Source organism: Myotis nattereri (assembly GCF_964212035.1).
Source record: "Myotis nattereri genome assembly, chromosome: 14".
Lineage (NCBI taxonomy): Eukaryota > Metazoa > Chordata > Mammalia > Chiroptera > Vespertilionidae > Myotis > Myotis nattereri.
In genome coordinates, this window is record NC_138089.1 from 32,456,835 (window position 1) to 32,467,788 (window position 10,954).

General features: G+C 51.2%; 1 protein-coding gene across 1 annotated transcript; it reads right to left on the reverse strand.

The window, feature by feature from the left end:
* Positions 1 to 9,883: 9,883 nt before the first annotated feature.
* SOX14 (SRY-box transcription factor 14) lies at positions 9,884 to 10,606 on the reverse strand (the record flags this gene model as incomplete). Its single annotated transcript, XM_081106503.1, has 1 exon — positions 9,884 to 10,606. One exon carries the CDS (start codon positions 10,604 to 10,606, stop codon positions 9,884 to 9,886), a length of 723 nt encoding a protein of 240 aa, XP_080962629.1.
* Between the last annotated feature and the right edge of the window lie 348 nt (positions 10,607 to 10,954).

Consider the following 10,954-nt stretch of genomic DNA (forward strand, 5'->3'; position numbering starts at 1 on the left):
AAGTAGGGAAGTTGAATCCTAAAGGGGTTGACAAATATATTCATGACTCAAGGTCTTTTCAACTTGTTTCCCCATTTTTAAATAAAGAAATGCTATTTTGATGTCTAGTTGATACTCAGAGGTTGAGCAGAAGACAGATCCCTTTTGGTCTCATTCCAAATAATTTTTTTCTTTCTGAGTTTTTCCTTTTGTTGAGTCCTCACCAACTAAGAAGGGTAAAACCATAATAGTAATTTTCTATTTGGCAATAATTTGTCACAAATTAAATTCACCTTTTTGCCTCCAGATTATCTCATAAGGGGATGAAGGCTCCTTCTCTCAATGGGCTTGGTGATTCAGATGTCTATCACACTACACATTGGTGGATAGTGGAGATAATCTAATTCCTGTTTTCATTTTTTTTTTAAAAAAAAAAAATTGGAGGACAAGAATAAAATGCCCCTGTAGAATGTCCTCTGAGAGTTGACATGGGAGAGCAAGAGACAGGTAGTCTTGATATGCTAGGAGAGCTCCAGGAGGGGCTAGCTGCAGAAGGATGGGACTAGGGCAGAGAGATATCTAACCACAAGACTTGGCTTCAGATTTGCTGTTGGAATTTCTGTTCCTACAATAAAAATCCAAACCCACCTTCATTATCGCTCAGTTCACTTTCATATTGTAAAATACGTTTTCAAGAAATGTTGAAGCATCTTCAACCATCTGCAAAGGAGCTAAGGTTGTTTACTTGACAGTAGAATGACCTCCTGATTCCAGTCCACTCTACCTTATAAGTTAGCCATAAACACTGCTATTGCTGTGGGATACACTTTGAGTTTCACCAAGTCAATGATAATAAGGCAGAACTGCCACAGCAACTGATAGGGAGTCATTTGTATTTACACCTTGCTTGTACTCACATAAGCTAAGGGTGTAACCCAAATACATAAATGGCTCATTAAAAACCATGAGTATATTTGGATAGAGAAAAGTTCAGCTCACCTCTTCTACAGAAGACACATCTTCAGGCCTTCAGCTTTTTCTTCTTCTCAATTCCATTCTCAAAGACAACTCAAAGTAAGCAGATCTTTCTTATTAGGTGTAAGTATCACAGATACTCCAGAGAACCCAGGAGGAAAAGGCAATGGTAAAGAGAAATTCTACAATGTCTTCCAGGTGTCCCCTCATCCAGCTGATTTATATCATAAACACTCCCAATAGTCTGTAGAGTTTGAGGTAAGAAATGTACATGAGACATTTCAACTTCTGACCAAACTGTTACTCTTTTGGCTTCGTACTCAATCTGTTTGATTAAAACTTAAATGAGCGAGAAAATGCATTACCACAGTGGAAGGGAGAACAGGAAGAAACCCAAATGGCAAAGAATGATGCTGATCATGTATGAAGACCTATGAAGGAAATTTCTGATCTGACAGTAGTGTTCATTTTTATAAAGGAAAATTAAACATGAAGAGAAGAAAGATTAAGAAAGGAAAAGAAATTAGTTTTTATTCTAGAGAAGCTCCATCCTGTGGGAATGATTTTCTGTTTTGTTTTGTTTTTTAATTTGTGGAAACCATCACCAGATGTTGATGGTTGATCTTGTCCTTAAGTCTGTAGATCTCCAATCATCCATTTGGATGACATTAAAACAGAGGCTGACACCTTGTCACCTCTTTATTTGGGTGAATATGGAAAAAGTATCTTTCATTCTGGTCATCCTTTTATTTCAAGAAAAATGAAACCTATTCTTAAGTAATCCTCTCCATTTGGAAGTCCCCTTGTAAAAGCACCTCTCATTTCTTACTTGAGATATGTATATTTTACTACACAATTATTTAGACTTGGCAACTGTTAACACAAAAGACTTGATAGATACGGCTCATACCTTGACTGATCAGAAAATCCTCAGGGAAATTCGAACTTGTTCATGCCCATAACAGCTATTTTAATGAAACAATTATTGACCCGGCATCTGACTATACATAAGGATTTCTTCTTTGGTACATTTCTGTGTTACAGAAAGGTTTTCAATTGCATGCATATTTTACAGAGAAAAAAATAATTGCCTATCCTCTGCATATAATCTTTTAGGCATGCTATGTGTGCTCAAACTGAAAGGTGAATATGGTTGCCCTGAAATCATAATGTTAAATTATCAGAGATACTTAAAAAACAAAACAAACCCTTTCTTCTTTATTCACCTTTACCCATTTCATCTCAATCTCAGATTATTTTAGAGAAAGAAAACTTCATTGCATATTCTACCAAAGTGTATTGGTAGGAGAAGGTTTAACAGAGCCGGAGAGAATGTGCAAGGAGTGAGAAAGTGAGTTGATGGATGGATGGTTAAATGAATATAAATGAACTGACACCTTTACAGGAAAATAACATTTCTTTTCTTTTTTTATTCTATAGACCAGTGGGTTTTGTATCTGTAATTCTTTCATATCAGCAAAGAGGAAATAAACTCTCATGTAAATCATTTTCCCCCCATCTGGAGCATATTAAAACCATGCCTTTTTTTTCTCTTCCTTTTAAGCAGACTCCTTTTTCCCTATTTGCTTATCAGTTCATCCACCATTACATTTTAAATGAAATTGCAAGACCCTCATCCCTCCCCCAAATTTCAGCCTGATGATGTAGGAAAGTGGGAAGCAGACTTTTCTTGCTTTAGAATAGTGACCTAGATTCAATTACAGATAGATCCAGAGGAGAGAAGTGACACCTCACAATTTTCTTACAAGTCTTGCAAAAATTAGAAATCCCAAAACAATACTTAATGGGAAAGAATCTGTTTATTTTCCTATTCTTCCGTCTTACTTTTTCTCTGCCTTAATTGCATTGCTTTGGTCCATTTAATTGTTCCTGCTATAACACCACAGTTGGTTTCCCATGGGATATTTACAATCATAAAAACAGGCATTTCAAGGAAATTTCTGAATTTGGTTTGTGAGAGTGGGTGTCTACATAGGGAGTGTGGGTAATCCTGCAAACGGAACCCAAACAGATGAAAAATAATAGCATAAAAGGCTTATTTTCCCTTACATCCTTTTTGTAAAAAAGCAAACATTACAAAAGCACACCCATTGCAATTGCATCGTCGACAAAGCATTGGACAGAAAAACAAAACAGGGACGCATATATTTTACTTTTCCCCCAATGACTGTGGGAAAATGTGGTCGAAGAAATAGAAAGAGGGGAGAATCCTGTGATTCTGCTTGTGGACTTTTATCACTAAATTAAGCATATAAATGACCTGAACGGGTGGCTTGGTATATTAAATTAAAAAAAGAAGAACAATGATTCTCTCTTCCTTTCCCTCCCTCTCTGATCTCAGGCTGAAAGGAGTCTCGGGGAGATAAGAAAGATGGGATTCGGTCCGCGCTGCCCGGGCCGGTCCTGCTTATCCGGGAGCTGGGAGGCAGTGGCTTCCCACGCAGCGTTTCCGTTTGGGGCTCACAGCAAAGCGGTCCCCGGCGTGGGCACCTTCCCCACCACCTCCTCTGCTCCCCAAACAAACAAAGAAGCCAAAATTGGCGGTCCCCAGACCAAGGCGCTTGGGAAGATATGAGGCGCAAGAGGGTGAGGCAGGCTGCTGTGGGCAGGAGTGGGCACCTCAACCCTCGCCGCGGGTTTGGAACCTGCCGGCGCAGGAAGAGGGCAGAAGTGGGCTCGCGTCTATGCGGGTATCCAAAATGACAAAGAAATGCAAACCGCACTGAAGTCCGGGGTGAGGTGCTGAAACAGAGCAGGGGCAACGCCTTGCTCTCAGGCACCTCTGATGGATGGACTTTGCCCGATAGATTATTTCACACCTTGGGAAAGAGAGCTCCGCTGGGCGCTGGGCGCTGCCCTGGGGACGTGGGTGTGCGCCTGGCCCTACCGGAAGGGTCCCCTGGGCCGGGAGGGTAAGCGCAGCCGGTTCCCGGCCCCGGGGGAGCCGGCGGAGGATTGTTTCATTTCAAAGTGAAAATCTGCAGGCTTTGGGAAACGATATTCAAAAAAGTATATAATCTCCATATGCCGCTCAATGGAGGATCCTCATAATTTACAGCGGCAGATAAGGCTAGAGGGTGTAATAAAAAATCTGAAGCCCGCCCCTCCCCCTCGCCGCCTCCTCGGAATTGCACCTTGGGCAGCGGAGCAGAATCCGGAATGTGAACTTCTCCCGACATATGTTTCCCGCAGATAAGTAAACAATCTGGACGTGAAATGGAAATGGTAATTAATGCAGTAATGCTGTTACACCTCGAGTGTGCAAATCCCATTGACTCGCCGCGCCACGGGGGGTGCTGGGCGGACGGGGACCGGCGGCGAGCGCCCGGGCCGCCGGCTCCCTCCCTCCCCTCTCCCGCCTCCCTCGGCCCCCCGGCGGGGCGCCGAGAAACCACGGGGGCTGGGCCCTGCTGCCGGGAGTCGGGAGCTGCTGAGCGGCTCTCAGGACTCCCCGGCCTCCGCTCTCCGCCAGCGAGACCGGTGCGCCGCGCTCGCCTCTCCCCGGCACCCAGCGCGAGCCTCACATCCACTTTCCTCCTCTACGCGGCTCCAGCGCCCGCAGAGCCTCGGGGCTCGGGGGTGCGGCCGGGCCAGAGGCACCCAGGAGAGGCTGAGCTCTCGAGTGGGGAGCAGCTAGCAGGCGGCGCCGACGGGAGTCCCTTGGAGGCCAACCCTAGAGCGCAGGGTCCACGGGGTATGATCTTCAGTTTCCTCCCTGCTCCCAGCCCGGTCAGCTGGCTGAGTTTTTCTGGGGTCCCTTCCACCCCTACCCCGCAGGCATGGATCCCATTTGAATGGCTTCTCTTCCCGACCCAGAATGAAAAAGTTTGGGATGATTACTGGCCGCCAGAGTAGCGCAACTTCTTCACTTTGTAGGAAAGAAAACTTGCGAACTACTGTCGGTCTCTGTCCGGCGTGGGCACCTAGTCTCTTCCTCAAATCCGACTAAACTTGGGGCCTTTTGGGGGTCGGCGGGGATACTCAGCGCTGGGATTTGAGAGAGAGGATGGAGAATCAGTGGAGGCCGCCCAAGAATGTCCTGGGCCGTGGCCCTTCCTGCGTCGGGAGAGCCCGGCTCCCACCACCTGTCCCCAGGGACTGGCCAGGAGTCCGCGGGTAACGGCTCAGCCGGACTCAGGGCCCGGGGCTGGGCGAGGAGGGAGGGAGGGGGTGTGGAGGCTCTTCTCGCCATCGGTCCCCTCCCCAGTGCCAGGGCAGACACCACCGAGCTGTGGGCACCGGAGCGCACATCCAGGGTGAGGCGGGGGCGACCTCCAGTCTCCGGTGATGTCGACACCCTAGGATTTCTAGTAGCCCCCACTTCGCCCCCAATTGCATTATTTTCTTAATTATTCTGCAGCGGCTCAGTGCCAACGGGTCGGGTCCCAGGACAAGGCTTATTCCCACAGCACCAGGAAAGCCAGCCCGCGTAGCGCTCCCAAAACTGGGTCTGGGCGGGTCTCCGAGGCCAAGGCCAGACCAGAGGCTAGGAGGGCGCGCCCCGCGGGGAGGCGGGAAGCACGCCCCGTGGCATCTCCTGCACCCACATCTCACGGGCCCCTTCTGCCTCTGCCTTTCTCCCTCTCTCAGACTCATACACACGCACGGGCCACTCAGCAAATAAAGAGATGAGCGTACTTAACAGGAATCTTGTGAATTACGTGATATTCAAATTCAAATGATTTGAAATTCATTGTCCGCTTGAACAATGGTAACAAGGCCTGAGCTGGGAAGGAGCCGAAGGAAAGGCGAGTCCTCCCGGGCAGTGCTGGCACCGCCGCTTGCCAAGTTTCTCAGGCCCTGGCAGTCTCAGATCTCCAGAGAAGCTGCCGGAGAAGGAGCCGCTTCCCGAGATAGAGCGATGCAATGCAAGTCCCCACGGGTCTGCCCTGACCGAGATGCCACCCTGCTGCAGGGGCCTGGAGGCTTCAGGAGGTTGTCCAGATCCTGGTTTAAAACACAAATGTTAAGGGTCTCAGATGTCAGTCACTCACACCTCAGTAAGATTTAGTCTACGTTGCTGGTCTCCCCTCTATCCAGTTAGCAGTTCTAAGGACATTGACATTTACATGGAAAAACCAGGAAAATGGAAGACAATCAAAGGTTTCTGGAGTCGGATCCAAAGCCTGGGAAGGGCATGAAAGGCTGCAGAGGCTCTGCACGAAAGGCCAGGAGCGGAAGGGGGCCCAAGACACCGCATCTCCCAGAAGATGTGGCCAGAGTGCCCCTGAGCCAACGGTTGCCAAGGCTGAAGAAAGAAAACCTTTAACTAAAACCCAAACTGCCCGCTGCCACCCTGAGCAACGTGTTGGTTTGGTCTCCTGGTCCTAGGACGTATCCAAGAAAGGAGAGTGGGGCAAGCGTGCCGCGTATTTAGGCAAAAAATCTTGTACGCTTGAAGCAACCGCACCCGCAAGCGAGAGGTCCGGGCCCTCCAAGCCGCCCCCGCTCCAGGGAGACGCAGGCTGCAGGCAGAAGTCTGGAACCTCTGGCTGCGGGACGCGCGAAAGGGCGGAGGGTTGGACGGAGCCGCCTCCTGCAGGGTCTCCGGCGCCCGCGAGTTCGCGGACTCCCGGCCGCGCCACGCCCGTCGAAGGGGGCTCTCGGCTGCTCTGGGCTGCGCGTCGCGCGCTGGGGAGAAGCGGCTCTCCTCCACGCCGGGCGGGCGGGGCGCTCGTCTCCCTATAGGTTTGCTTTAATGATTTTCTTGAAAGAAAGAGACAGTTGTGAGCAAACAGGTTTGACAGGGACTGCTCCCCCCCACTCCCCACCCCCCTGCACACACACCCCGGGGGATTCCTTTTTGTCTGCGCCTGACTTCAAAGTCAGTAATAGGCCCCTGTCATTGGCTTGACGAGCAGGATTTGGGCTGTTTGTTAGGGCGAGTCTCGGCCGCGCACCTCGGCAGAGGCTCTGCGGCCCCCCGGTCCCCGGGGCGCGGGAGGCTGGGCTGAGATCTGCCCTTTGGGGCGGAGGCGGGGGCCAGGCCTCAGGAAGACAGACAGCCGGACAAAGCCCGCCTGGGAAGGAAGGGGACGAGGTGTGCTAGACAGAAACGGCCCAAGCCAGGCCCCCGCTGGGTCCCCTGCTCTCAGCTGGCTGTAAAGAACTCTCAGTTGCCCATTCGCGGGCACACACACGTCTCTCCGACTGGGCCGGGCACGAGCTAGATAGAACCTGGTTTCAGTTTTCCAGCTCCCACCGCTGCCCAAAGCCTTTTCCATTAGGACCCACCTGGTGCCCTTCCCAGCCTAAGCCTGCCTCCTCGGAGTTGGTGGGGTGCCCCGTGGGCCCGAGCGCTCGGGGTTCCTCCCGGGCTGGGGCACTGTGCGCCCGGGGCGCTGGAGCTCCGGGCTCTGCGGGAGACACCCAGACCCCGGCACGCTTCATCTACGGAGATGTTAAGGGACACTGAGCTATGAGGGAGTTCAGAGTGGCTGACAGCACTGTCAGCTGGGGTTACATCAGACAGCAAAACCGCGGCGCCTCCGCCCGGGGCCTCCTGGGCTTCCTAGGGGGCGGGAGGAGGGGCCTTCCCTCCGCTCCGGGAGCCCCCAGACTGGACGGCCACCAGAGGCAAGTCACTTCCTAATTGTCTCGATTTGTAAGAGGGTTTTGTGATGCTAAGTAAGCGTGGCGCAGCCCGCCCGGCCGCCCCCCGCCCCCACAGGTCCCCCAGCCCGCCTTTGTTTACCTTCGCCTGATCGCTCATTTATTTATCTATCTATTATTTATAGGCGTCCCCTCCTATTCAGCGCCCGTGTATGTTAATTGTGTTATACCATTTAATTCTAACATCGGTCTCAAAAGAGCGCTTAATGAGAAAAGCATATACAACACGGATCACTTTACTATTCAACTCAGCCAGATGGACAACCGCTAACTTTTTTTTTTTTTTTTAATAATGAAATCCCCTTTTGACAAAGGGGCTCGGATGAATAGGCTCCAAATAACACCTCAAACACTTCTAATTGTTTTGCGGACAATATGCTAATCCGTGGGTTTGGCTTTGGTGTCTGTTGACATCGTTTCTCGTGCACTTCCAGCCCTTTGGCTCCTTTGGAAAAGGCAGAGCCAAGCGCACAAATCCCTCAGCCGCAGCAGAAAGCAGACAGGCACTAGGATGCCCCCTACCCCATCCTCACCATATCAAAGCCAGTGGGTAAAGCACCCGACCTACGGAAAACCCGTGAGCAGGGCTTTGGGGATGAGACCAGGAGAAGATGGGTGCTTGGGGGTGGGGGTGGGGGGCTGGAGAGGGGCGGGAGAACCCTTTGGTTTGGAGAATAAGTTCCAAAGAGTTGTGCTGGAAGGCATCCGAAGGCCCTTTCTCCCACAAAAAACAGCAATGTTCAAGCTAACATTCACCCAGTGGGGAAAGAAAGAGGTTCTTTTCCTTGTTTGTTAAACACGGAAGCTATGAGTTATGATTTTTATGATTTTGAGCATGTCACTATCGCCTCCCTTTTTCCTTTGCTCCCATGGGGTCTTAGTAAAAAGTCTCCTGTGGCATTTCTTAGACTTTTATTTTTTAACTTAGGAACCAGTACAGAGTCCCAAATCCGCAGAAGAACCAGCAGCATGATTTTCAAACACCTTTAAATATATATTTCCCACCAGTCTTCCCCTGATCAGTTAACTTAAACACCTACTGCAGGACGCAGGTGCTCCATGCGCAACTGGTTCCCAGTAGATTCGAATTTCTCTCCATTCCTTTGGAGTTTGGTTTAAAAAAGGAAAATGCACCCAGATCTCAGAGGTCTGGATCCGTCTTTGTCTTAGCTCATTTGCTCCTTGAGTGGTCTGACCACTTTGTGAAGGATGCAGGGAAGGAGAGATGTCCTAGGGAGCTATACCTTTGTCCAGTCTCTAAAGGCAAAAAGTGGATACGATCCAGACAAATCATAGACTTTAGTCCCCTTTGCACCTGGCCTGAAGGCCACCACACTGGGCCAGCGCAGGCCAGCCACCAGCTGCCACTGCTAGAGTTGCTCTATGCCCTCTCCGCCTCCCAGTGACCAGCTCCCAGCCGGGACCTGGCCTCCTGACTTCAGATTTTACTAGTATGCACATCAAAGGTTATTATTTTTTTTTGGCAATGACAGATTGTCTTTATTCAAAACACCTTTGTTCAACAAATGAACAGAATAAGGAGATGAAATCCTTCTAGGTACATTTCCAAGACATCGTCAAAACATTTACGACCATTTAGGATGTTTTTATTCTTTCAATTTTTGTTCACTTTCTACTTCCTGACTTCATAACCTGACATTCTGTCTAAAAGTAAACTTAGGTCTCTAGGAGCACTGCTTTATACAAAGTAAATAATCATGTGGGTCCTTTTGTATTACCTTTAAAGAAGCAAACACTATCATAGCATGAGTTTTAAATAGAAATGTTTCCCTTCTGTAGTTGAAAACTTTGAAGCCTTTTCCCCCACACATGAAGAGCCAATGGCACCTACTTGTGTCTGATGACAAAACACAGAGCTAACTCTTTTCTTCGGGGTGCAAAAGAAAAAAAAATATGCGTATTCTAGATATAATACCAGGATCAGAGAGTTCTGGAGTCCAACGCCCATCAGAGGAGAGAGAAGGGGACATAAATAAAACAAACTGCCTACTTTTTTTGTCCAAAGGGGGTACATTTGGAGATTTGATTTGGGACAGTTGGAGTAGGGACAACTGTATGGTGGTCATACTGTTCACAAGTTTCTGGCACCTGTCTGCGTCTTGGGTCCGGTAGGACGCCCCTACCATCCCCCTGAAGAGAGAGGCAGAGTCTGGGGTAGGGTAGGGGGCCGGCAGGGCTGGCCCCAAGGCTTTTGCAGGCCTGGGCTAGGCGCAGATGACAGGGTGCCAACCCCAATTCCAGGCCACCCTCCAGGTCCGGTGGGCCGGGCTGGGGGTTACATGGCTGTGGCGTGGGCTGACGAATAAGGGTCTATGCCAGTCTTGGTCATGCCCGGGAAGAGGATGTAGGCGACCGGGGGCTGCAGGGTGGAGGCAGACCAGGCGGTACAGTTACAGGGCACCACGTAGCCCGGGTTGGTGGGGGACGGGTGCGTGTGCGTGTGCTGGCTGGGGCAGCTGAGGCCGCCGAAGGCGCCGTTCTGGTAGCCCAGGGTGGACGCGTAGGGCAGCGCGCCGGTGGCCAAGGTGTGGGGCACTTCGCCCATCTTCTGGATGGCGCTCGAGCTAAACTGCGCAGGGTCCAGCAGGGAGTAGGGCGCCGAGGCGGGCGGCAAGAAGGCCCGGGCTTTCTCGGGCGCGCTCAGGAGGCCGTCGGAGGCCCCCACGGGCAGGCCGGCCGCCTTGAGCGGGTCCGTGTCGCCCAGGTAGGGCAGGGGGAAGACATACCTGTCCTTCTTGAGCAGGTTCTTGGGCTTGCGCCGCGGCCGGTACTTGTAGTCGGGGTGCTCCTTCATGTGCTGGGCGCGTAGCCTCTTGGCCTCGTCGATGTACGGCCGCTTCTCCGCCTCGGACAGAAGCTTCCATTCGGCGCCGAGGCGTTTGCTGATCTCTGAGTTGTGCATCTTGGGGTTTTCCTGGGCCATTTTGCGCCGCTGGCCTCGGGACCATACCATGAAGGCGTTCATGGGTCGCTTGATATGGTCTGAAGGTTTAGACATGGTCCCGGAGGCTAGGCGGGTGTGGGCGGGGAGTGCAGGGGGTCTGCAGGCGAACTGGGCGCGGTTGCCTGTCTGCCTGTCTGTCCGTCCTGAGCCGGGACTCTGCGCTCCCCTCGCCTCCGCACCGCCGAGGGGAAGCCAGAAAGAAGCGGTAACCCCGCAAAGTTCAGCTGATCATGCCAGTCTCGCACCCAGGCAGGCCCCGGGGGGCCGAGTGGGGACAGGAAGGGCGGGGGAGGAGAGGGTGGCGGGCCAGGATGCCCCCGACACTCGCCGGGGTCCAAGTACCGTAGTCTCTGCGATTTAGGGGCCCAGGTAATTTGTTGGCGAGGGCAGGAAGCTCCTCCT